The 24,521-nt window shown below is 41.4% G+C and overlaps 1 protein-coding gene across 1 annotated transcript; it reads left to right on the top strand.

Annotated features, from left to right (window-relative positions):
• The first annotated feature begins 7,537 nt into the window (after positions 1-7,537).
• On the top strand, positions 7,538-14,515 carry LOC137082566 (titin-like). Its single transcript, XM_067447827.1, has 9 exons — positions 7,538-7,608; positions 8,206-8,393; positions 10,005-10,154; positions 10,459-10,680; positions 11,335-11,481; positions 11,779-11,925; positions 12,225-12,371; positions 13,909-14,055; positions 14,355-14,515. Exons 2-9 carry the CDS (start codon positions 8,231-8,233, stop codon positions 14,513-14,515), a joined length of 1,284 nt encoding a protein of 427 aa, XP_067303928.1. The 5' UTR covers positions 7,538-7,608; positions 8,206-8,230.
• The last annotated feature ends 10,006 nt before the right edge of the window (positions 14,516-24,521 follow it).

Genomic DNA, 24,521 nt, shown 5'->3' with positions numbered 1-24,521 from the left:
ATATGGGGGGGGGGCAGATAATGTGTAACATAGGCTTTGTCACACATGTTCTCGCCCCCACGGCATGAAAATACTGTTATAAATAACACTAAAGATACACTTGATGTATCCTTAACAATTAGCTGAAAGAAGAGCGTTGAAAAAAAGGTTGCCTTCCTAGTGTAACAGATGTAGGTTAGTAAGAGCAGCTAAACCTCAGCCCACTGGCCTCAAGAGACACATTAGCATCTGACGCTAGCAGCTGCGGTCTTGAATGCGGTTTGAATGCCGCTTGGATCAGGTCGAGTAGGACCGGCTGCATTTGGTGCCGTGACCCGGATGGGACTGAAGTTTAGGGGGTAGTTACGGACATAGGCCAGTAAGTGCTGTGTGTGTAAACCTAATTCCCCTGCCCTCAAGAGGTAGCGACTATTAGCTAGCGACTTATGCTAGAGTTTGCTGCCTTGCTTGTGTGCCCTTCTCCAACACACGGAGACACCCATTCAAATCCTGCTTGGATCGGGTCGAATAGGATCAGTTGCATTTAGAGGTTGGGGGGTGGGGGTGTAACGGACATTGGCCAGTAAGAGCTGTGAATATAAGCCTCACTCCCCTGACCTAGGCATGCTAGCAGCTGCAGTTAGCTTCCTCTTGTTAGCACACCTGCATACCATGCTGGAGACCCCAGTTTGAATCAAGTAACATTTACGATTACTTTTGGTGCCATTGTGGAAAAATAAAGTAACTTGTGCAAAGTAATTCAGATATTTTGTTGTAAATTTAAAAGTTATGATTTGCTAAATTAGTAACTTGAAAAAAGTAATCTGATTACATAACTCGTTACATTACTTGTAAGGTGTTTCCCCATACTGTGGTCACAATCGGGTGTTGCTAGGTGGTTGCCAGGGTGTTTAGCCGTTATGTGCTGGTTCACGTCAAATAATGATGAACTGAATATGGGTTGGGTTTTACTGAATGCAGACAAAATCCATAAAAAAAAAAAAAAATATATATATATATATATATATATATATATATATATATATATATATATATATAATTTTCTTGGTTATGTGATATTCAGCGATAACATGAAGGGAACATTTCATTTTATAATTTTGGAAATAATCATGGAAATGTTACTTTTGAAAATTCTTTAAACATTCAAAAAAAAAAGTTTTACAGTTGAAAAAAATTGCACTTGAAAACAAAAAAACAGCTACTGTGTACCTCAACTTTAGTTTAGTTAAGTTTTTAAGTATAATTAAGTCATTTTAATTGATAATTTGTTACAGATTTGTTACATAATTTGTTATAGATCAACATTCAATGATCCATAAACAATGTAAATAACATTTTTGTGGTAAAGATTTGAGAACTTTATTAAAGACTAGATAACTTTAAACAAACGTGTGATTAATGTTATGCAGATGATACGTTACATCATGTCCAGGGTACCAATGGCATTAAAAGTTAGAAAAGTTTACTACTAAGTGTAAGAAGTGTGTTTTAACACTACACAGAATAAGTGAGAGGAACAGTGATATTGCCTTAGCAAACACCTCTAATGAGTGTGCTGCAGGCTAGAGGAATATTTTATGAGCTGATAAAGCTCAGCCACATTTATTCGTCTCAAGGAGATGAGCATTGATAAATAAGACATTTCTAATTGCATTTCTGCTTTGTCATTAGGTTCTTCTTTCTTGCTAGACAGAACTTGTCGTTTAGCTCAGCATCAGTGGAGATCCAGCATGGTGCACAATGTGAGTGGAAACTAATTGCAAACAGTCTTATCTCTGCCTCATTGACCAGGAAAATAAGAGTCTGACGGTTTCATTTGAGCAGCATACCATCCGTATCTCAACATTCATAATCATCCATTATGATTTGTTTACCTAATGTGCATAGAGATCTCACAGAGCGGAACCAGGTATGTGGCTGGCCCACATGGAGTGTGTGTGTATGCGTGTGTGTGTGTTTGAAACCCATCCTGTGTAGTGACCACAGCTGGCTCCCACTCTCCTCTTCCGCTCCACTTCCTCTACCTCATCCATACAATACAGCCCACCTCAAATACCCTCCCCACATACACACAAACACACACACACACCCACACACACACTCCGGCTACAGCTGCCCTGCAGAGAGGCCACAAGGCACAATGAATGACAGCGTGACCTGCTGTCTCCTCTGCATGCTTCCCCTGAAGCACCTTTATAGCCTGACCCATGAAATTTCATTTGAATGCAGCTCTCCCCCTCACTGCTCGCCATTAATAACAATCCACACATGCAGGAATGCTGGGTAACTGAGCAACAGCATTCGCATTTGCCGATTTTACAAATAACTCTGCAAAAGAATCATGAGTTGAATTCAGTACTGCCCATACCATTGTTCACCACTGTTCCACACCTCCACTGCTACAGCTTACAGTTACTGTAGCAGAAACAGTTTTATTAATATTATTTAGTTATTAGCTTGTAGTCTAAGGCCCTGTCCCAGTTGGAATGCTAAGCCCTCATGATTTTCTTTCGAGTCCACACATTAATGTGGAAGTAACGCCGCCGTCGGGTAGAAGTCTGCTGCAGAGATCACTTCAGTGTGGGCTGGGCAAAAGTGCACATAGTGGGTGAATATCAGCTGCAAAGTCTGCGCTTTATGAGCACGCTTCTGAAACCAAGGCCCTGTCCCAAATGGCACCCTAAACACTCACTCTTCCTACGACCTATCAGTAAAGAGGGCGCCCACGAGCACCCTTCTGAAACCTATAATGACAAATGGTACACCCTGGCCTATGGTCTTGTGAACTTCACAATCACAGACGCGCGGTGGCCATTGCAAGTCCACAGACAGTAAGTGCACAATGAGTGAATGTAACATTATCTTTGCTGGCATGAAACATGACCATTATGTCTGATTCACAAAATGATGACTCTTTATGAGTCTTTATTTTCCTGTAATAAGACTCATGAGTCATCAGTTTAAATCAGTCCATCTAATCCATCACTGAATAAATCATTGAATCTGTCATGTTGGTTTCTGAATTAACATCTAATTTAATTAACTTACTGAATTTTTTAGTAATGTGTGCCTCAAAATAAAACAAGAAGTGTTTTGACTGGTTGTTTATATGAGAATGTGTAGTCAAAGATACATATTTGTAACACAGTTTACTTTTTTCAGTGTAATTTTAATTAAAAGGAACAGAAAATATCTATAAATAAAAGATTAAACAATCAAAATGTCAGACACAGATGAGGACACAGATGGAAAAGTGTTAGTGCAAAGTTTAGTTAACAGAGGTACGGACACATGTGATACTTAGAAGGGTGGTGACACTAAAACGAAGGACAATGAAGGTGAAGACAATGAAGGCGAGGATGATGGAGACGAAGAGGATGGCAAGTGAGGGCTTCGAAGAAGGACAGGTAGTCAAGGTTGGATTGGTGCCAGACCAGACGGTGAATGTGAAGGTGAGGAGTGCTTATGTAGTGTAGCTGGTGATGGTCCCCAGGTGTTCAGAATGCTGGTGATGGTGAACGAGTGGGCGTGGCTGTGTCTGACGGCTGTGAGGGCGTGACAGTACCCCCTCCTCCACGGGTGGCTCCTGACCGCAGGCCCAGAGGAGCGGGTCGGTCAGGGTGGTCTTGATGGAACTGAGTTAGAAGATTGGGGTCCAGCACATCGTTCCTGGAGACCCAGCTCCGCTCCTCGGGAACGAAGTCCTCCCAATCCACCAGGTACTCAATCCGGGACCTCTGTCGCCACGAGTCGAGGATGGCTCTCACGCGGTAGACAGATGGGTCCTCGTCGATGGTAGGAGGAGGAGGTACGGCACCATCACCAGGATCTGTGGGTGAAGAAGGGACAGGTTCAGTGAAGGGTTTCAATAGTGATACATGGAATGAAGGTGCAACTCTGTAGGTGGGAGGAAGGTGAAGATGGTAGATGACTTCGTTCAGCTGCCTGTCTATTGTAAACGGTCCAATGTACCGAGGACTCAGCTTACGGCATGGCAGCCGGAGACGGATGTCCCGCGTGGAAAGTCCCAGACCCTCTCGCTCTGGTGGAACCAGTAATCCACCGCTGGGACCTCGGAGGGCTCACCTGTCCAGGGGAAGAGCGGTGGTTGGTAGCCGAGGACACATAGGAATAAGGTGAGCCCTGTGGTGGACTGCTGGAGGGAATTCTGGGCGTATTCAGCCCAGGGCAGATACTGGCTCCAGCTCTCCTGGTTCTGGTGGCAGTAGACTCTCAGGAATTTCCTTATCTCCTGGATCTTCCGTTCAGTCTGGCCATTGGTCTGAGGATGGTAACCTGATAAGAGGCTGACGGACACCCCTAGGAGATGGAGGAAGGCTGTCCACACTCTAGAGATGAATTGGGGTCCTAGGTCGGATATGATGTCTTCCGGAAGCCCAAAGTGTCGGAAGACTTGGGTGAAGAGTGCCTCCGCGGTTTGCAACGCAGTCATAGGCCTTTGAAGGGGATTAGCTTGCAAGATTTAGAGAATCAGTCGACAACGACTAAGATGCAGGTGAATCCTTGGGAAGAAGGCTGGTCGGTCATGAAATCGATCCCCAGATGGCTCCAGGGACGCTCTGGGATCGGAAGAGGGACCAGCTTGCCCTCAGGGAGTCTCCTAGGGGTGTTGGCAATGGCATCCCGGTGAAGAGTGAGTCAAGTCCAGTAGGGGCAGGCGATGATGAGGCGGGACATAGAGGCGCCCTTCTGGACCTCCCGGCAGAGCAGGCTGTTGGGCGTTCTCCTCTTGTATCTGTTCTTAGAGAGCCCACTGGATCGGGCTGACAACGAGGATGGTTTCAAGGTGTTCGGGCTCAGGATCGGCTTGGAAGAGACGGGAAAGGGCATCCACCCGGTTGTTTTGGTTCCCTGGGTGGTACGTCACCTTGAAATTGAATCTGGTGAAGAAGAGGGCCCAGCGGGCCTGACGATGATTTAACCGTTTGGCGTCACGTTGGTTACGATGGTCGGGGATGACTTCAATGGATTTTCTGCTCCCTCCAGCCAGTGTCTCCATTCCTCCAGGGCTTGATCGCCAGGAGCTCCCGGTTGCCGATGTCGTAGGTCTGCTCCGCCGGGGATAGCTTCTTGGAGAAGAAGGCACATGGATGGAGTCATGAGGGTGTCCCCTGCCACTGAGACAGTTAAACGGAAGATGAGGATTTGGGTGGACCAGGATCAGAGCGGACTGGAAGGCGTTCTTCAGCTGTTGGAAGGCCTAAGTTTAGTTAAGTTTGTGGCCAATGGAGTCCAGGACAGAGACTTGGGCCGGTTCTGGAGCAGAGAGGTGAGTGAGGAGCTGAGCAGGCTGTAATTCTTTATGAAGTGACGGTAGAAGTAGGCGAATACCAGGAAGTGCTGCAGCTCCTTGATGGTATTGGACTGTGGTCAATGGGTGATGGTGTCCACCTTCCTCTGGTCCATCTTGACTCCATGGTTGTCTATGATGTACCCAAGAAATTGGACAGTAGAGACATGGAATTCACACTTCTCGAGCTTGTCAATAAATAAATAAATAAATAAATAAACAAATAAATAAATAAATAAATAAATAAATATTTTTGTCATCATTGTGTCAGAAGATGGCAGAATTTTCATTTTGGGGTATCCCATATACTCCAACTATAACTATCCCATTGAAGAGATTACATTTGTGATTTTCTTTTTCTTTTAGCCTCTGAACTCAGTTGTTTGAGAGTGTGAATGTGATGAAGTTGATGTTCAGCCTCTCTCACTTAGCCCACCAAAAAGGTTACATTCCTTTCTACTTCATTTCACTCATACTCACAGAACCTGTGTGGGCATCTCTAAATCTTGCACCCCCTATTTAAGATGTGTAAATACTCTAGTGTCCTCTGAATTCAAGACCACTAAAAGGTGAAAAGAGCACAAGCTTTTACTCATTTCAACAAAAACTGATTTAACGCCTAGGATTCCTCAAAGGATTTGCAAAGTGCAACAGAACAGCAATCATCTAACCACAGAGAAAGCACACACACACACACACACACACACACACACACACACACACACACACACACACACACACACACACACACACACACACACACACACACACACACACACAAAATCCTTTCCCAAATGAGTCTTTAAAAAAAGCAACTTTCAGTTTTGAACTTTTATTATCAAGTTGTTATTAACTGTCCCATTGAAAGAGATGGTAGCAGTGACATTGACAATTAATGTAAGCATAACTAAAACAATTAAAATGTTCAGTTCTACTCAGCAGTGGGAGCAAAAGAAATTACAAAGTTATATAATTGTAATCATACAATTCTATAAATCATATGTTTTAACCTTATATTATTTTTCCTTTACGTCTTTATTGTGTCAAATATATAGAAATATGCAAGCAAAAACAATGCTTTACCCAAAAAACTGCTTGCATACAGAAAGCTAGCCTGCTCTCATGCAACACTGTAGGAGCAGCTCCGGCTTGTTTGATAACAGCATGAATGTGCATTATACCAGCACTAACCAGCATAAACCAGCCTGGACCAGCACTATACCAGCACTAACCAGCATAAATCAGCCTTGACCAGCACTATACCGGCATAAACCAGCCTGGACCAGCACTATACCAGCACTAACCAGCATAAACCAGCCTGGACCAGCACTATACAATCATAAACCAGCCTGGACCAGTACTAACCAGCATAAACCAGCCTGGACCAGCACTATACCAGCACTATACCATCATAAAGCAGCCTGGACCAGCACTAACCAGCATAAACCAGCCTGGACCAGCACTATACCATCATAAAGCAGCCTGGACCAGCACTAACCAGCATAAACCAGCCTGGACCAGGACTATACCAGCATAAACCAGCCTGGACCATCCGTGGTAGTTTCACGGAATCGCCGAAAATTCCGTGATGGGTTCACCTGTATGTCAATGACAGTCAGCATCCGTGGTCCACACACGGATTCCCAACACACATTCAATTATTTGCATTTGTAAATAGTAGACATGATTTTATGAATAGCCTACTTTTATATTGGAGCAACTAACTCAACTCCTACCCTAACCTACCCACTCAACAATATAAAACACATAACAGGCAAATAAATGTACAGTCACCAGTGGCGTAACTTTGTTTTAAAAAGTGGGTGGGACAGATATAGTATCTGTAACGTTAGTTGTCCTGTGAAAGAGCTTTCTTTAACTTGCGAATCGGTTCAGTGTGTCAACTGTTGATTTAAAATTTGCTTTGACGAATTCCTCAAGTTCATTCAGAAGGATTCGTTTCGTATTCGTTAGAGCTGATTCAAGATTAAAACCAGTGTAACGTTACGTGAGTGAAAATAAAACGAGTCATGAAAAGAATCTGCTCAAATGAGTCATTTGCTCGTGAATCGGACTACACTTGTTTGTTTTGGTGTTCATGTAGCTCGCGAGGAGGACTGGACAACTTGCAAGGCAATTTATTAATTTACGCTATGTTTTTATCATCCCATTTAATTCAGCCTTCACAATTCGGCCTTTAAAAAATCTAGTAAATAAATGTTTTGTGTTTTCTGTGTGTGTTAAATATTGTGGCGCTGGAGGGAGAGTCTGCATCGCATACACTGACTGGAAAACTGGTAACGTTACATTTTCTATTTACCCACCCGGTGATTAAAATCCAGTCAGTAAATGTAATCTGAGTATAGGAAATTGTGTTAAATTATTTATTTTACATTAATAATAATAGATGATCATTAGTGAGTCAGCAACAACATAAACCTGCTACTGTCAATCAATCCGTTTCTATGAGAAAAGCGTGGAACGTCAAGTATTATTGCGTCACAGACAGCACTTGCGTCACAGACGGCATTTACTATAAACACTCTCACTTGAAGTTTCTTCAGCACAGCTATAATCCGAGCGATTTTGAGCTACACATCTGACTACCGATATTTTACAGCAATAACCTACCGATATTAACTTTAGAAACAACTTTACACGCACCATCATTTTATACAGTCTCCATTCAGCGTGCATACTCACAGAATAGACTCGCACTGTACAGCCACACAGGGTGCTGAGCATCACACATACAGTTTTGTACATCTGATCTGATATCACCTGTTTCCGTTGGATTTGATTTGATCAGCATACAAAACAATGGCTTCAAATTTAAACTGCAGAGAGGTGCCTCTGGAGGTCTATGTGAACGGTGAGTTGTTCTGCATTGACAGTGTCTGGGTCCCGGATGAGGAGAATATGCAGGTGGACTTTATGGTCACCGACAGCATCTACGAGCTTCTCGGGTGCTCACCGGGCGACATAACCGCACAGCTGGAGGTGGACGGTGATTGCATGTCAGTCAGTCACGCCGCTTTAGAGGGCGAGGATCTGCAGATCGACATAACCTGTAACTCGACAGGTGAATGCTCAATATGCACCACTCACAACTTTTCCATATAACTTGCAGTAATCATTATGATGATCACAACTTTTTTTAATGATATCATTATTTCTGCTTAAATTAATACATGATGTTAGCAAACTGCATGATTTGTGTTGTGTACATTTCTGACATATGGACATTAATTTGGCCCGGTTTACACCTGGTATTAAGATGCGTTCTGGTCATTCGTCATACGAGGGAAACACATTCCCGTTTACACCGTGTTTGAATCCGTCTCTTTTGTCCACTTTCAACCACTTCTGTCCTGATGTCTTTGAGGGGAGGGTCTGTGGGCGGGATTTGGATGAAATATGCTCACACAATTTACATATGAAACCAACCAGATAAAACCAAAGAACATTCGCAGAGCAGCAGCTTTCATTTCTGCTCTGACAGCCGCGACGAATTGTGCTTGGTATGTTTTTTCATCTTCAAACCAAGCTTGTGTCTCCACTCAAAAGTTTAAATCCTGCACTTCCCATAATGTTAACGCATTAGGACAGATGTGTTTCTGAATACCTCCAGAAGTGGTCAAAAATGGACAAGCTCAAACTGTTTCACCTGTAATGAGTGTCGTCCACTTGTGATCTGATCGACTGAAACACATCTTTATACCAGGTGTAAACAGGGTCTTAGACACAGTCACCTCTGATAGCAGTTTAATTTAAATTGTAATAAACACAAATTGAATGAGAACGTCAACCTGGTTTCCGGATGTAAGCTAGTTATGTGTTTAAAATACAACATTTATATTTTAAATGGGTGGTAATCAAATGAGTTAATGTCACATCCAATATTTTCTTTAGATTGCCACAGTGATTGCTTGTCATTTATTTCATTAAAGATTAATTTAAAGTGTTACGGCAATTAATGTAAAAAGCAATTGGGGATTCTCAGACTCTGACAGTCTCCAAAAGCATCCTAAGATACAGTTCTGCTCATACTTCTTCATACTCCTTGCAGAATATGCAACATTTCATTAATTCATTTCATTATAATATTAGCAAAATAAGAGGGATCTAGGATCATAAAAATTGCATGTTACTTTTATTTAGGACTGTCCTGAATAAGCCAATTCATATAATAGATGCTTACTTATAGCCAACAAGACAAAATTACTGAATTTATACATATTTATAAATGTCTATTTATGTCTGTTTATCTCATGTTATAATTCTGACTTTATAACATGCAATTGTAAGTTTAAATCTCACGGTTCTGAGAAAAGGCAAAATTGTAACATAAAAAGTCACAATTACCTTTTTTTATTATTATATTTAGTGACATGATGTGTACATTTATCTTTTGTTGTTTAAAGATCTTTTTTTTTCATTGAGTACTGCCCTCAGAAACTAATAACTATGTTTCCCAGAAGACAAAAAGAGTACATTTACCCTGTTTATCTAATTCAATGGATTTTAGTGAAATACACTTTAAAAGTGTCCTTCCCAACCCTGATGTCAACAGAGCATTTGAGATGCAACATTACAATAAGAAGCAAACAGAAATGTCTTTCCAGTCCGACTAATTATTCATGTCTAATCTGTGGTTTGAGATGTTTCTAATAACACATTATTTGTTTTTCAGAAACTACCACCGAGTGGATGGCGAGAAAAATGAGTGGATTCTTCAGAACACTTTTTTGGATGAATCCGGCTCCTGAACCTGAAGTCAATCTGGTTACTGTCCGCTGGCCAGCAGAAGTGCCAGAGAACAAAAAGTACAGCCCTAAAAGAGGTGAATGTCAACAGAGCATTTGAGATGCAACATTACAATGGCCACGTACAAACTGTAAAGTTTCAGGAGTGACGACCGCATTTAACGTCATTAACAACCAGCTGTTCAGTTTAGTTCAAACACACTGTGTATAGTTTTTGTAAATGCGGTCGTCAATCCCGTAAATTACTGAACTGTGTGTGTGCAGAACGAATAAGATGCAAACAGAAATGTATTTCAAGTTGGGCTAATTATTCATTTTTGATCTGTGGTTAGTGATGTTTCTAATAAAAGATAATTTGTTTTCTTCTTCTTTTTACTAAAGTGATTAAGAAAATGAGTGCTTGCTTACAAAAGTATTTTCCGATCGATCCGGCTGAGCCTTTGTGTGATCCCGTAACGGAACCTGAATTGGATCTGGTCGAACCCAAGGAGTCGTGTGTCCCAGATGCAAACGTTCCTGACACTGAACCTGTGTCTGCGGAAGATCGGAAGGTGGATGTCAGTGATGGCATGAATGCCTCTCCTGAAATGAGCGGCCCAGGAGGTGAATGTCAATAGAGCATTAGAGAGTCAATATTACAATGTCCACGCACACACTGTAATGTTTCAGGCGTTATAAATACATTTACATGCAGGAGTGAGTTCCCAAAATGATCATTCCATGTGTATACGGACCACAACTTACTCCTGAACTTCAGAGCGCACTCTCGCTGTGTTGCCATGTCCAAGCAGTTTTTATATCATTTTATTTAAGCTTGGCTCATACAGCGTTCAAGTTTATGCCGTTATTAATGTCTTCTGCTGTGGGTTGCAGTATTTAATTTATTTAGTTTTTATGAGCTTTTCTGCTGATTTGCTTGCAAGATCTGGCAACACTAATAAGTCAAGGCTCATACTACTTTACCTGTGATTCCTTGCACTGCACATACAGACGAGATAAATCTCTGGTCTTATCATCTGTCATCTCTTATATCTCTCATTGTACATCGTTAACAAATAGTTGTTCAGTTCTGTTCCGTACACACTGCGTATAGTTTTTTTGTAATTGTGGTCGTCACTGCTGTAAATTACTGAACTATGTGTGCAGAACGATTGAGATGCAAACAAAAATTTCTTTCAAGTTTGACTAATTATTCATTTTTGATCTGTGATTAGTGATGTTTCTAATAACATGTTATTTGTTTTCTTCTTTTTTCAGAAAGTACTAAAGACAAGAAAATGAGTGCTTTCTTAAAGAAGTATTTCCCGTTGGATCCGCCTGACACTGAACCTGTGTCTGCAGAAGATCGCAAGGTGGACGTCAGTGATGGTGTGAAGGCTTCTCCTGAAATGAGCGGCCCAGGAGGTGAATGTCAAAAGAGCATTTGAGAGTCAACATCACAATGTCCACGCACACACTGTCAAGTTTCAGGAGTGACGACCGCATTTAACGTCATTAACAACTAGTTGTTCAGTTCTGTTCCGTACACACTGAGTGTAGTTTTTGTAAATGTGGTCGTCACTGCTGTGAATTACTGAACTATGTGTGCAGAACAATTGAGATGCGAACAGAAATTTCTTTCAAGTTAGACAAATTATTAATTTTTGACCTGCAGTTAGTGATGTTTCTAATAACATGTTATTTGTTTTCTTCTTTTTTCAGAAATTACTAAAGAGAAGAAAATAAGTGCTTTCTTCAAAAAGTACTTCCCGTTGGATCCGCCTGACACTGAACCTGTGTCTGCAGAAGATCGGAAGGTGGACATCAGTGATGGTGTGAAGGCTTCTCCTGAAATGAGCGGCCCAGGAGGTGAATGTCAAAAGAGCATTTGAGAGTCAACATCACAATGTCCACGCACACACTGTCAAGTTTCAGTAGTGACGACCGCATTTAACGTCATTAACAACTAGTTGTTCAGTTCTGTTCCGTACACACTGTGTATAGTTTTTGTAAATGCAGTTGTCTCTCCTGTAAATTACTAAACTGTGTGTGTGCAGAACATTTGAGATGCAAACAGAAATTTCTTTCAAGTTAAACAAATTATTAATTTTTGACCTGCAGTTAGTGATGTTTCTAATAACATATTATTTGTTTTCTTCTTTTTTCAGAAAGTACTAAAGACAAGAAAATGAGTGCTATCTTAAAGAAGTATTTCCCGTTGGATCCGCCTGACACTGAACCTGTGTCTGCAGAAGATCGCAAGGTGGACGTCAGTGATGGTGTGAAGGCTTCTCCTGAAATGAGCGGCCCAGGAGGTGAATGTCAAAAGAGCATTTGAGATGAAACATCACAATTTTAGGAGGGATGACCACATTTAACGTCATTAACAACTATCAGTTCTGTTCCGTACACATTGGCCCTCATTTATCAATCTTGCGTAGAAACGGGTGTATATGTTGGCGTAAGATTATGCTTACACTCCTCTCACCGCCTGATTTATGAAGCTGTGCGCACCTCTGCAATCCAGGTGTACGCAATACTTGCCCTTGATAAATGTGGCGGGTGAAAACGATCGTCATTAGAATAACACGCCCCTATATATTCAAGTCTCCGCCTCCCCCACGCCCTCATTTTACGCCATGGACAAACAGAAGATGGCAAAGAAGCAAAACTTCTCCGACGTGGAGATCGGGCGCGCTCAATCATCTCACTAGTCCACTAGTCAGGGCACTGATTAGGACATAAGTCAATGGGCTGACTCAGTGCTCTGACTACTGAACTAGTGAGATGATTGAGACGTGCGCCATCGAGATCACCAGGGAAGTAGGAAAAAAAACCGAAATTTTTATTTAAGAGTATAAAGAGTGGGAATAAAGGCACGCACAAAAACAAAATATGGACCCAAATTACGAGTACTGTTAATAGTGTGGGGGTTGAGAAGCGCACTCCAGCAGTTTAAAGCTGTTTGGATGATAAATTACCATCACAATGCATTATTTTACAGCACCTTTTGAAACAATTAGCATTTAATTTCGTATCACGGCACATGTATTGGGGTGTACGACAGTGATGATGATGTGATGTGGAGTACCATTCATTCACATTAATAATTACATGACGATTTGTAAGATTCTTATTATTATTATTCTTATTATTATTCTTCTTATTATTATTCTTAATGACGCTTGTTATTTAGAAGAAGAATGTCGTTTTTATTGATTTTATTATTATTTAAAAGAAGAAGGTCATTTTTATTATTTTGTCAGTCTGAATTATTTTAGTCCCAGTCCGTGCGCAGCTGCCGGGCCAGGCGGGCCTGAAACGTCAGGTAAAGCGCACAGGCTCGCGACTGGAGGAAGCCTACAAATCAAACGCTTTGATAAAGTCACACAAATTAAATATTGACATTCATGTTGCACAAAAATACTGAATGTTGTTGTTGTGGTTTTTCATAATATAGCATATCTTGTCAGTGCGTTTTGTGGTGTTAGGAATTGTTTTTCTGCGCATTTTCCCACTAACTCAAACGTGCGTACACCACCTCCTGAGCTGGCGGAGGATTTGAGCGTGCCGTACGCCAACGTCCATATTGATAAATCTCAAAGTCACCGTGGGTTTGGGTGTACGCAAGGTGTATGCTGGAAATTTGGTGTACGCACTTTTGATAAATGAGGGCCATTGAGTGTAGTTTGAGTAAATGTGGTCGTCACTGCTGTACATTACTGAATTGTGTGTGTGCAGAACGTTTGAGATGCAAACAGAAATTTCTTTCAAGTTAAACAAATTATTAATTTTTGACCTGCAGTTAGTGATGTTTCTAATAACATGTTATTTGTTTTCTTCTTTTTCCAGAAAGTACTAAAGACAAGAAAATGAGTGCTTTCTTAAAGAAGTATTTCCCGTTGGATCCGCCTGACACTGAACCTGTGTCTGCAGAAGATCGCAAGGTGGACGTCAGTGATGGCATGAAGGCTTCTCCTGAAATGAACGGCCCAGGAGGTGAATGTCAAAAGAGCATTTGAGAGTCAACATCACAATGTCCACGCACACACTGTCAAGTTTCAGGAGTGACGACCGCATTTAACGTCATTAACAACTAGTTGTTCAGTTCTGTTCCGTACACACTGAGTGTAGTTTTTGTAAATGTGGTCGTCACTGCTGTGAATTACTGAATTGTGTGTGTGCAGAACGTTTGAGATGCGAACAGATTTTTTTTTCAAGTTAGACAAATTATTCATTTTTGACCTGCAGTTAGTGATGTTTCTAATAACATATTATTTGTTTTCTTCTTTTTTCAGAAAGTACTAAAGAGAAGAAAATAAGTGCTTTCTTCAAAAAGCATTTCCCGTTGGATCCGCCTGACACTGAACCTGTGTCTGCAGAAGATCGCAAGGTGGACGTCAGTGATGGCATGAAGGCTTCTCCTGAAATGAGCGGCCCAGGAGGTGAATGTCAATAGAGCATTTGAGATGAAACATCACAATTTTAGGAGGGATGACCACATTTAACGTCATTAACAACTATCAGTTCTGTTCCATACACATTGAGTGTAGTTTGAGTAAATGTGGTCATCACTGCTGTGAATTACTGAATTGTGTGTGTGCAGAACGATTGAGATGCAAACAGAAATTTCTTTCAAGTTAGACAAATTATTCATTTTTGATCTGTGATTAGTGATGTTTCTAATAACATATTATTTGTTTTCTTCTTTTTTCAGAAAGTACTAAAGACAAGAAAATGAGTGCTATCTTAAAGAAGTACTTCCCGTTGGATCCGCCTGACACTGAACCTGTGTCTGCAGAAGATCGCAAGGTGGACATCAGTGATGGTGTGAAGGCTTCTCCTGAAATGAGCGGCCCAGGAGGTGAATGTCAAAAGAGCATTTGAGAGTCTACATCACAATGTCCACACACACACTGTACAGTTTCAGTAGTGACGACCGCATTTAACGTCATTAACAACTAGTTGTTCAGTTCTGTTCGTACACACTGTGTATAGTTTTTGTAAATGCGGTTGTCTCTCCTGTAAATTACTGAACTGTGTGTGTGCAGAACAAATGAGATGCAAACAGAAATTTCTTTCAAGTTAGACAAATTATTTATTTTTGACCTGCAGTTAGTGATGTTTCTAATAACATGTTATTTGTTTTCTTCTTTTTTCAGAAAGTACTAAAGAGAAGAAAATGAGTGCTTTCTTCAAAAAGTATTTCCCGTTGGATCCGCCTGACACTGAACCTGTGTCTGGTTGGAAGGTTGATGTTAGTGATGCTTCTCCTGAAATGAACGGCCCAGGAGGTGAATGTCAACAGAGCATTTGAGAGTCAACATCACAATGTCCACGCACACACTGTAAAGTTTCAGGAGTGACGACTGGATTTAACGTTATTAAAAACTAGTTGTTCAGTTCTGTTCCGTACACACTCTATAGTTTTTTTAAATGCGGTTGTCTCTCCTGTAAATTACTGAACTGTGTGTGTGCAGAACAAATGAGATGCAAACAGAAATTCAATTCAAAAAGTTTATTTTATTTCTTATGATTGTCAGCATTTTTTTGCTTCCGTAAATATTGTGGACAACTAATGTTGTTTAAAATAATTTGCAGAGGAAAACCCGGTCCTATGTTTGGTGGTCCCTTTGTGTTACATGCCTTAATTAAAGTGTTACTTCAGCGATTAGCATATGGCTTTCTATGAGTAGAAACCCTGGAGTATATTCGAATGATCGTGCTCCCCTCTCATATCCCCCTGAGACGAGAGATTTATGCATTTTATTTCTAGAAAAATTACTCTGGTGACGCAAATATCACCAAAGTATTTATTTAGATTAAGTTACAAAACTTGTGTTATCTTATGAAATATGTTGCAAATTACATTTTAAAGCATGTATTTTGTACTTTTTTGTGAAATACACTTTAAATGTGTCCTTCCCAACCCTGATGTCAACAGAGCATTTGAGATGCAACATAACAATAAGAAGCAAACAGAAATGTCTTTCCAGTCAGACTAATTATTCATGTCTAATCTGTGGTTTGAGATGTTTCTAATAACACATTATTTGTTTTTCAGAAACTACCACCGAGTGGATGCTGAAAAAGATTAATGAATCCTTCCAAATGCTTTTCTGGATGGATCCGGCTGTTCCAGAGCCAACAGCTGAAATGGATCTGGTTAGCGCCGGCTGGCCAGGGAGCAGCAGTGGGATCGAAAAGTACAGCCCAAAAAGAGGTGAATGTCAACAGAGCATTTGAGATGCACATTACAAGGGCCACCTACAAACTGTGAAGTCTCAGGAGTGACGACCGCATTTGATGTCATTAAATAACTATCAATTCAGTTCTGTTCTGTCCGTACACACTGTGTAAAGTTTTTGTAAATGTGGTCGTCACTGCTGTGAATTACTGAATTGTGTGTGTGCAGAACGTTTGAGATGCAAACAGAAATGTATTTCATGTTTGACTAATTATTCATTTTTGACCTGCAGTTAGTGATGTTTCTAATAACATATTATTTGTTTTCTTCTTGTTTCAGAAAGTACTAAAGACAAGAAAATGAGTGCTTTCTTCAAAAAATATTTCCCATTGGATCCGCCTGACACTGAACCTGTGTCTGCAGAAGATCGCAAGGTGGATGTCAGTGATGGTGTGAAGGCTTCTGCTGAAATGAACGGCCCAGGAGGTGAATGTCAAAAGAGCATTTGGGATGAAACATCACAATTTCCGAGCACACACTGTATAGTTTCAGGAGTGACGACCGCATTTAACGTCATTAACAACTAGTGGTTCAGTTCTGTGGTCAGTGATGTTTTTAATAACATATTATTTATTTTCTTATTTTTTCAGAAAGTACTAAAGACAAGAAAATGAGTGCTTTCTTCAAAAAGTATTTTCCATTGGATCTGGCTGAGCCCTCATGTGTTCCTGTGTCAGAATGAGAATCAGAGCTGGAATAAGAAACCCAGAGAGAATCCCCAAGTGCAATCTGCAGTTATAGATCCAAGCACATACACACGTGAGAGTGAGTGAGTGCGTTTGAGTGAGTGAGTGAGTGAGTGAGTGAGTGAGTGAGTGAGTGAGTGAGTGAGTACGTTTACATGGACAACAATGCTCCAATATTAATCTGATTAAGACAATACGATTTCTAATGACCTTAATCCGATTAAAGAATGGTGGAAAAGTCCCGTATATCTTTTACGTATCTGTAAGTCTGAAATGTCGTTCCCATAACGCTGTTACCTGTGGTTGTCGTCAGGCAATGAGAGATCCGAGACATCCAAACTAAATGGGTTTCTTTAATAATAGATAACTCAAACAGATACAAAGAACACGCTGGAGATTAAACAGGAACAACACACACATTACACAAACGTTCAGAACCGACAAGGAGTGAGGGAAGTGAGTCCAAACATTAAAGAGTGATAATGACGAGGACCAGGTGCTGGGAATTCGGGGAGAGCGGGAGAGAAGATGAGGAAGTGCGATCAGGTGCGAGACAGGGAGGATCCTGGGAAATGGAGTCCAGGAACGGGAGTGACTGTGACATTACCTGGGAGGGAGGGGGGAGGAGCGGCTCTGGGGGTGGGGGGGTGTCCTTGTCTGGGCTGGCATCCCTCCCCTCTGTTACCCACCCACGGGCCTATAGCACCCCAAAAAAATTGTTTGCTGAATTTTGGGAACTGTCTGGTGGGCCCGTGGGTGGCTACTACGCTGGGAGGCGGAGGCTCTGGGAAGCCGGGAGGCGGTTCGGGGAAGCCGGTAGCGGCTCGGGGAAGCCGGGCGAAGGCTCGGGGAAGCCTGGAAGTGGTTCTGAGAAGCCGGGCGAAGGCTCTGGGAAGCCTGGAAGTGGCTCTGGGAAGCCGGGCGAAGGCTCTGGGAAGCCTGGAAGCGGCTCTGGGAAGCCGGGCGAAGGCTCTGGGAAGCCTGGAAGCGGCTCTGGGAAGCCGGGCGAAGGCTCTGGGAAGCCTGGAAGCGGCCCTGGAAAGCCTGGAAGCAGCTCTGGGAAGCCGGGCGAAGGCTCTGGGAAGCCTGGAAGCGGCTCTGGGAAGCCTGGAAGCGGCTCTGGGAATGATGGGTCCGGACGAGGCACACACTCTTCGACTTCATACTGGGAACCATTCAGAAATAAGACTAGGTTGATAGTTTCCACTAATGAATACACACACGGAGCATTGCAAAATCGAATGGTGTCCTCGTCCAAACCCATCAAGAACACCACGTTAAGCGGGGCATCGGGCCAGCTCGGAGAATTCCTCCACGTACCTCTCCAGCGGCCATCCGTCCTGTCGGAGACCCCACAATCGGTCTTCCGCTGAGGCGGCTGCTGCTGGCGCCATAGGAGTCTTGGAGACGATGAATGCCCATCTCGCATCGGATGTCTTTATGAACGAATTATTCAAAAAGCAAGTCATGTAAACACCTTAATCAGAATATTGTCTTATTCAGAATAAGGTCAATAATTAGATTACTGCTGTCCATGTAAACGTAGTGTGTGTGTGTGTGTGTGTGTGTGTGTGTGTGTGTGTGTGTGTGTGTGTGTGTGTGTGTGTGTGTGTGTGTGTGTGTGTGTGTGTGTGTGTGTGTGTGTGTGTGTGTGTGTGTGTGTGTGTGTGTGTGTGTGTGTGTGTGTGTGTGTGTGTGTGTGTGTGTGTGTGTGTGCGGGCTTAATAAACATTTTAAGGAACATTGGATGTGTGGCAATTAATATCTTCTGGCTAAAGTGTTACCGGTGTTTTAAGTGTTTTTGCTCTGTAGTGTCCAGATTGTACTGGTTGGTTAGGACATTTCTAGGTGGCAGTACTCAGTAATGAGGGTGAGAGTTTGGCCAGTTAGCAGAATACAGGTTTTTTTATTTTTTTATTATTCATTGATTTTGTACATCAAAAAAAAAAAAAAAAATGCTGGGCCCTTATGAAAAGAAGTACACTTTTGTATGTATGTAAAGCATCCATTTGCACAACTGTATTGAATAGACTGTAAATAATATACAATATTAATCAAATTAAAGGCCACTTAATGCTGCAGTCCATAACTTTTTGTGCTCTAGCAGTTAATAATTAGAACTGCATTCTTGCGGAAGAACATTACAGCCGGAGCTATTTCTCTCTGTTTATGTCTATGGCGAGTCACGCAGGGACTGTGCTCCTCCGCAGCGGTTCCTACCAGACCGGTCTGAAATAGTCCCAATATAAACACTTATTATAAGTGCACCATAATGATTCAGGGTAAGACAAAAACACGGTTTGGAAAATGGACTCATGTTGTACATTCTCATTATATAATATAAATCGCCCCCTATAGCTGTCAATAGTGAACTATTTGAGGGGATAATGAGGACATGATTCGGTTTATGGACTATTGTATGCGACTAAACCTTAGCAGTAGCAAGCAAAACGGTTTTGCACGTCAGACTAGTGTAACGTTATACAGAACAACAATGGAGTAACCGCTAGCGCATTTGAATGACGAAGCACTCTTTGTGAGAACGCTAGGTTTATGTTTGGGTGGTTTTACAATAATCAAACTGACAGCTATAGTGGTCAGCTAAACAAATGTATTTAAACACACAACATAGATCACATGCTCCATTGATAAATTAACTAACGTTATAAACGACCGTGTTGTTTACTGATGTTTACTTACGCGACGATAGCCAACAACAGACATCTGAAGCAGTTTTACTCACCGCGCACGACCGTGAACCTTTATCGTTGGGACCGCTCCGTCAAAATCACACTTCTTTGGTAAGTTAACTGTTGATTTCATGAAGTCCTGACAGCAGTGACCGTGGAGATCCACTTTTGCGACTGAAGCGATGTTGTGAAGCTTCCCGTCATTTCTGCGTTCAAATCGGTTCAAATGCAGCGCTGCCTTCCCGGAATGCTGTGCTGAAGCGTTGAAGTCGCTTGACGTCACCCATAGGAATAAAGTGGAGCGCGGCGTGACAGACGTGTTGCACAGACCAGTGGATCTGCTGCACCTTGAGAGCGGTGTTTATGGGCGGCGTGCATCTAGTCACACGCGCGCGCACCCTACCGGGAGAAGAGCCCGTACGGCTCATACAAGGACCATCCGCTCTATCGACATCAAGCGGACCAATACTCGAAAAAAAACTCTCCGAAACTTATGAGAAACCGGAAGGAGTATTTTTGAAACAGAAATACTCCATCAAACGTCCAACATTAGTTTTTGAAACTTTGTCTATGTTTAGGATGGGAATCCAAGTCTTTAACAGTGTAAACAGCTCAGTATGCATGAAACAGCATTCCCCCCCCCCCCCCCCTTTAATGTTTAATCGTTGAAATGATCGCGCGCCACACACGCACTCGTTCATATTTCTCATGATTCAAATGATACAGACGACAGCATGATGACGTGATCGGTCACGAGACACACGAGAGCCAATGGCATTTTACAATCAAAGCTGACGTAATGACACAATTGGTCACGCGACATACGACAGCCAATGCTGTCAAAGCTGACCTGACGTTTCTTCCGGCGGCAATATTTGAAATGTATTAATATTCGGCGGATGAACTCGACGTTACTGGTCGTTTTTGGTGATTGACTTACATAGGCATAAATTCCGTGAACCCATCACGGAATTTTTGGCAATTCCGTGAAACTACCACGGATTTTTGAGTTACGGGTCCATGTTCATTTCACGGAAATCTGTGAGATCAGGTTGGCATAAACCAGCACTATACCAGCACTAACCAGCCTGGTTAAACCATAAACCAAAAAGTCATCCAATTTTTCCCTCTTGAAAGTACTGGTTCTTTATTAGCATCAATGGCTGCATGATAACCTTAAACATCCATAGAAACTGAAAACCACAAAAGGTTCTTCAAAGTGGAAAAAAAAAGGTTCTTTAGAATTATAAAATGTTCTTCACACTAAAAAAAATAAGAACATTTTCTTCTGTTATGTCACCAAGCAGATTTATTACAACCTAATCGTATTGCATAAAGGTGAAGCAGGAAGGCCTCCAGCTAACGCAGTGAATGAATGAGCCCTCTTAATTTTTATGGAGAAAACCTTGGCACTTTTAAGCTATGAGAACACAGAACTGGTTTACGAGTGTGTGCTCGAGTGTATGTTGGCACATGGGTGTTTGTACACGATGCATTACACACGCAACGCGCATCACGGGACGCATCAACAATTTGTCCAGATTTCAGGGTTTCATAATTTGTACTCGACAAATAGAAAAGTTTCTAGCCAGATGAGTCCTGTGTGCCGGTTCCTCTCTGATATGAGGGCTTGATGGTTTTATCTCCACTCCTCCCTGCTGGAGTTTAACAGCGCTTGACTTTATTGTGTGAGAGTTTGAAGAGGATACTCGTACTGTACTGGCAGTAATTCCCCACAGACATTAATGAGGCTCTGTACCTTCCTCTGTTTGAGCCATAACTGCAACAGATAACTGTACTGATAGTTTGATTGGTGGGGATGAATGGATCAATATGGGGGGGGGTACACAACATCATTTTCAACTAAAAACAGAAAGAGTTTTATGCATTTTGAACATTTATTGACATGACAATGAAGTTTTGGGGGCCTGAAAATGCGAAGGTTGGAAAACAGGTTTCAAAAAACCAAACCAAACCATTATCATACCTTTGTAAACTACGTTAATTTGTGAAAATGAATTGACATTGACATCACAAAGTGATATCTCCACCTACTGGCCTAGCAGCAGAATACAGCGTGTTTAGTGGCGGCAGTGGCTCAGTGGTTCATGTAAGTTGTCTATAAACCAGAAGGTTGTTGGTTCAATCCCCGGTTCCACCTGACCGAGTGTCGAGGTGTCCATGAGCAAGACACCGAACCCCAGCTGCTCCCGACGAGCTGGATGGAGCCTTACATGGCTGACACCGCTGTCGGTGTGTGAATGTGAGGTAATAAATGCAGTCCATTTACCATTTAGTAGTTTTTGCGGATCTTTGTGAATAGGATCGTTTTGACAATGTTGTCTGTATGCACATTTTTAATACATTGTTGAAATGTAAATGTATCCTTAATCAACTTTTCTATGTTTTTTTTTTCTTTTCTTTTTGGACATTCATAAAGTCTGGTTCTGAACTCTTTCCCCACCATCGAAGGACATTTCTGGCTCTCCGTGTTTTCACTGTTTTACGGTAGGGGGCGCTTTTACACAATTTCTAAAAAAGAGCACAGCATCTCCTGATCAAAACACATGCGAAGAAGATGCAGAAACAAGTGATATAATTTGTAAGCAGATTCATATGTAAAATAACGTGATCATCATATAAATCCAAACTGCCTAATGTTACTGAATGAAATGTGGACCCAGGACGAGCTCCAGGACTGTGAGGCATTAGGGGTGCTGATGGACTCAATCTACTCCATCTGTGTTTGATCATTGCTCTGAATCTGATCCAGATGTAGTCTTTGACAAAAACATTCATGTTCAGATAACCATACAGCAAAATATTTTGGGGGGTTATGAAAATGTTGTGAAAATGATAAAAGCCTGAAATCGAGAAGTACAGATTTGTTTATATCTGTCATTTAATATGCAGTGGTTCAACAGTTGTGCTGCGTAATATTTTTGTGAAAACCATAATTGATTTTTTTCGGGAACAGAAAGTAAAAAAAACAAAAAAACATTAGAAATATAAATCTTTAGTAAATTTCTTTACTGTCTCATTCAATCAAATTAAAGAACTGACCCCAAACATATGCATAAGACTTTATGAGGCTGAAACAGGCCACTTGAGGATGATGGAAGAAATCATAATGCTCAACATGGCAGCAATAGTCCAGCCTTGATTGAACAGAACTGTACAGTCAACACCAGTGTCTCTGTCTCAGACCGCTCTGAGCTGTTCAGTGATATGAACGTGCCAAAACTGAGGCTGGGCTCTTCTGCCTGTTTCTGGGGTCTTTCGTCAGGCGTGAGCACATGAGAGGAGGTTATCTGGGTGGGTTATGTAAATGTCCCGCTTTTACAATGCCTGGCGCTCTGTGAAAACCTGTGCCAACGTTGTACCTCAACACAACCCCACAGCCCCGTTCCTCTGGGACAGGAGGATTGCGTAACGCTTTATGCCACCAGCAACTCGTCTGCCTGGTTCACACAACACTTACAATTACTTTTTCTGCGCAAGTTACCTTTCTTTACCCTTTAGCCTGAACTATATTTATAGTTCTGCAATTATAAGAGCAGAGAAACATCTGTGTGTGCTGCAGCCTTCCCTCTCGTGTTAAACATCAGGAACAGTGTTGTGTTAAATGATCATGATGCGTCAGCTGCAGCTGTGATTGTTTGGTAACACCTAATGGAGCTTAAATCCACCGTAAAGCTCGTGAACACAGATCGGACACCCCCACTTACACATATTTCATGAGCGCGTTTTTCACTCTACAACACTGCAAGTGCCTGGGTGTGTCATACATTTCTCAGTTTATCGTTAATCCTCTGGTGAGAAATGTCACCACAAAATTTTGCAAAACCGCAAAACTTATTTTATAATGAACATGTAGCTTATTTGTAGGGCCATTATTATTATTATGATTATTAAAGCATTTAAGCACATTTCTCTCAGTATCTGTGTAAAAAATGACTTGTTTTACATTATTTTATTTAATTATTATATAAAAGCAAAAAATTATATATATACACTGCATTATAGTATAGTTTTGTTGCTTACAATTTAGTTTAAGGTGATGTAGTTACATTGTACTTACTCAAATAAGTACTGAGTAATTAACTACATGTACATACGGTTACAGTTAGGGTTTGGTTTAGTGTTAGTTACTTGTAATTATGCATAACTTTCTGCGCTGTAAAAATGTTGTTGTTGGTTTAACTTAAAAAAAGTAAGTTACCTTGCTGCCTTAAAATTGAAATTGAACAAATTGAGTTACAATGGAGATGGATTTGATGAACAGAAACTCAAAATATTATGTTATCTGAACCACATCAATTATCTAACTTGATTTGACCAAAGATAAAAAGTTGTAATATTTTTTTTTTTGACAGTGTGTTCCAGGAATTGTATGGACATTTCCATTAACCCCAAAACACAACACAATGCACATTTATTGTAGTGATGTTTTTACGCACTATCATTCAAAATACATTACACCTGTAAAAATACAGAAAATTCCTTCATATTTATACAGTACATTGGGCCCTATTTTTACTTAAAATAAAGTGGTATACCATTTTAATTAGTGCTGGGCAAACGACGAATCGCATCCAAAATAAAAGATAAACGTTTGTGTGTGTGTGTGTGTATATAGTATATATATATGTATATATAAATTTTCTGCTGGGCAATTGATTAGTCACATCCAAAATAAAAGTTATGCTATCACACACACACACACACACACACACACACACACACACACACACACACACACACACACACACACACACACACACACACACACACACACACACACACACACACACACACACACACACACACACACACACACAC

The sequence above is a fragment of the Pseudorasbora parva genome, chromosome 1 (genome assembly GCF_024679245.1).
Source record: "Pseudorasbora parva isolate DD20220531a chromosome 1, ASM2467924v1, whole genome shotgun sequence".
NCBI classification, from domain to species: domain Eukaryota; kingdom Metazoa; phylum Chordata; class Actinopteri; order Cypriniformes; family Gobionidae; genus Pseudorasbora; species Pseudorasbora parva.
The sequence above is the reverse complement of the archived record's forward strand: the minus strand, read 5'-3'. Positions and strand labels throughout refer to the sequence as shown.

Bases quoted from the DNA above. Each gene is read 5' to 3' on its own strand.
- LOC137082566 (XM_067447827.1), top strand. From the start codon at position 8,231: ATGCAGGTGGACTTTATGGTCACCGACAGCATCTACGAGCTTCTCGGG. The intron at 8,394-10,004 runs GTGAATGCTCAA...TTTGTTTTTCAG, and splicing joins CATAACCTGTAACTCGACAG to AAACTACCACCGAGTGGATG. The intron at 10,681-11,334 runs GTGAATGTCAAT...TTCTTTTTTCAG, and splicing joins TGAAATGAGCGGCCCAGGAG to AAAGTACTAAAGACAAGAAA.